At 47.6% G+C, this 3,150-nt stretch overlaps 1 protein-coding gene across 1 annotated transcript in view; it reads left to right on the top strand.

Moving 5' to 3' along the window:
- Window positions 1-2,335: 2,335 nt before the first annotated feature.
- Window positions 2,336-3,150, top strand: part of BHMG1 (basic helix-loop-helix and HMG-box containing 1) — a gene marked incomplete at its 5' end in the record, with an annotated part of 27,607 nt that continues 26,792 nt past the window's right edge. Inside the window, one exon of the mRNA XM_021716765.1 lies at window positions 2,336-2,433. Coding sequence (XP_021572440.1) covers window positions 2,336-2,433 — 98 coding nt within the window. The remainder of the gene's footprint in view (window positions 2,434-3,150) is intronic.

Genomic DNA, 3,150 nt, shown 5'->3' with positions numbered 1-3,150 from the left:
ATCATAGTTTCTACCAGCAATAATGCTTGCTGAGCATTTGCTGTTTACCAGATTCTTTGCTAAACCGTTTTTTGTATATCTGTTAATTCTTACAACAACCCCATGAGGAAGTAGGTGCGAATATTCTCACCATTTTCCAGATGAGAGAATTCTTAGATGATAGCAAAGATCATTTCTAAGGTCTTTGCAGCCTTTGACATTCTGAGTTTCCTAAATGTCCTTCCTTCCTTCCTTTTCTTTTTTTCTTTGAGTTGAAGTCTCACTCTCTTGTCCCGTCTGGAGGGCAGTGGCACGCTCATGGCCACCACAGCCTCGACCTGCTGGGCTCAGGCGATCCTGCCACCTCAGCCTTCCAAGTAGCTGGAACTACAGGCACGCACCACCACGCCCAGCTAATTTTTGGATTTATTGTAGAGATGGGGGTCTCGCCAAGTTGCCCAGGCTGGTCTCAAACCCATGGGCTCAGGCAGTTCTCTTACCTCGGCCTCCCAAAGTGCTGGGATTGTAGGCATGAGTCACCGTGCCCGGCCTCCTTCCTTTCTTTTATTCATGCATTCATTCAACCATCAAGCACCTACCAAGAGTTATTAACTTAATTATAGAGGTGATTATAAATTAATTATAGAGGCCAGGCTTGGTGGCTCAGCCTGTAATCCCGCGCCTTGGGAGGCCAAGGTGAGTGAATTGCCTGAGCCCACGGGTTCGAGACCCACCTGGGCAACTTGGCGAGACCTCATCTCTACAATAAATCAAAAAATTAGCCGGGCGTGGTAGCACGTGCCTGTAGTTTCAGCTACTTGGAAGGCTGAGGCAGAAGGATCGCTGGAGCCCAGCAGGTCGAGGCTACGGTGGCCGGGAGCGGCCACTACACACTCCAGTCTGGGAGACAGAGTGAGACTCCAACTCAAAAAAAAAAAAAAAATTAATTATAGAAGTGATTTTCACAGCAGATTGAGGGTTGGATCAGATATCTCCCTTCATTCAAAATATGGATTAAAAAAAATAGCCAGAGTGCATCGTAATCTGTACTGTCCCCTCCAGTGACTTCCATCCAGCCATCTCTTCATTAACTCCAAAATTCAGCATCTACAGATGCTGCTCAACTTGTGACGAGGTTATGTCCTGATAAACACTTCAGAAACTGAAAATATTGTAAGTCAAAAAAAGAAAATATTGTAAGTCAAAAATACATGGCTGACTGGGAGCAACAGTTTGCTGTCACTCATAGCATCATGAGAACGATGAGGTTTCTCCTGAATTCTTAGAGCTTTCACAGCATCCTAAAGTAAAAAAATTGTAAGTCAGACCATTGTAAGTCGAACCATTGTAGGCCTGGTATGGTGGCACATGCCTGTTTTTCCAACAATTTGGGAGGCTGAGGCAGGAGGATCGCTTGAACCCAGGAGTTCAAGACCACCCTGGGTTACATAGCAAGACCCCATCTCTACAAAAAATAAAAAATTAGCCAGGCATAGTGACACGCACCTGTAGTTCCAGTTACTTGGGAGGCTGAGACAAAAGGATCATCTGAGCCCAGGAGGTTGAGGCTACAAAGAACTGTGATCATGTCACAGCATTCCTCCTGGAATTCCAGAGGTCACCAACAATTGACTCCCCCCTTTCTAGATGTGAGGATCCTTGTATTAGTAAAGACTCTGCGACCGGGTGCAGTGGCTCAAGCCTGTGATCCCAGCATTTTGGGAGGCTGAGGTGAGAGGACTGCCTGAGCCCAGAGATTCGAGATCAGCCTAGGCAACTTGGAGAGACCTGGTCTCTACAATAAATCAAGAAAAATTAGCTGGGCGTGGTGGTGCACACCTGTAATTTCCAGCTACTTGGAAGACTGAGGCGGAAGGATCACCTGAGCCTAGTAGGTCAAGGCTGCAGTGGCAGTGAGCATGCCACTGCACTCTAGCCTGGGAGATAGAGTGAAACTCCAACTCAAAAAAAATAAAAATTAAAAATAAAGATTCTGAGTTGCAATGAATAGAAACCTAGCTAAAACTGGCTTAAGTATGAAACGGGATTCACTGGATCATTTAAACAAAAAATTCAAAGGTGTCTTGGCTAGTTCCAGGGTGGGGGTTAAGTTATGTTGCCAGGAATCTGCCTCTCTTGGCTTTGCTATTGTCTGTGTGGGCTTCCTTCTCAAGCAGGTTCTCCTTTTGGGAGGGCAAGATAGTTCCCAGCAGCTCCAGGTCTATACCCTGCCAGCTTGACAACTACAGCAGAGAGAGAGAGAGCCGCTTTCTAAGATTGAGAAACTTTGATTGGCCAAGCCTAGGGTTACCACCCCAATCCGGAACCAATCACTGTAACTATTCTTGGCAGGACCTTGGTTCATTGCTTCCCAGTGGAAGGGGAAGTTGAGGTCAGCTTCTCTGAACCACAGGGACTGAAAGTGGAGGAGTGGTTGCCCAAAGGAAAGTCGAGGTACTGTTACCAGAAAAGGAGAGATTAGATGTTGATTAAGCAAAAACGGTAGTTATCAAACATGGCCATCCAATGCAATACTTCCACCTCATTTTCCAGTGTCCCTTACCCCTAAATGATTGTGACAAACGACTGTTCACCTTCTTTCTTGAACGTACTACACTAAACACCTTCCAGACAAGATCACATTTTCCTAGCCACCTCCATTTTATAAATGAGAACGAAACAGGCAGGCCAGGTGCAGTGGCTCAAACCTGTAATCCCAGCACTTTGGGAGGCCGAAGCGAGACGATTGCCTGAGCTCAGGGGTTCGAGACAAGCCTGGGCAACTTGGTGAAACCTCATCTCTACAATACATCAACAAATAAACTGGGTATGGTAGCACACGCCTGTAGTTCCATCTACTTGGAGGGCTGAGGTGGAAGGATCGCCTGAGCCCAGCAGGTCAAGGCTGCGGTGGTCGTGAGCGTGCCACTGCACTCCAGCCTGGGCAACAGAGTGAGACTCCAACTCAAAAAAAAGACCAAGCCGGGCTCGGTGGCTCAGCCTGTAATCCCGCGCCTTTGGGAGGCTGAGGTGAGTGGATTGCCTGAGCCCGCGGGTTCGAGACCCGCCTGGGCAGCGAGACCTCATCTCTACAATAAATCAAAAAATCAGCCAGGCGTGGTAGCGCGCGCCTGTAATTCCGGCTTCTCGGAAGGCTGAGGCGGAAGGATC

The sequence above is a fragment of the Carlito syrichta genome, unplaced genomic scaffold, assembly GCF_000164805.1.
Source record: "Carlito syrichta isolate Samal-C Ts95f unplaced genomic scaffold, Tarsius_syrichta-2.0.1 Scaffold308918, whole genome shotgun sequence".
Taxonomy (NCBI): Eukaryota; Metazoa; Chordata; class Mammalia; order Primates; family Tarsiidae; genus Carlito; species Carlito syrichta.
The sequence above is the reverse complement of the archived record's forward strand: the minus strand, read 5'-3'. Positions and strand labels throughout refer to the sequence as shown.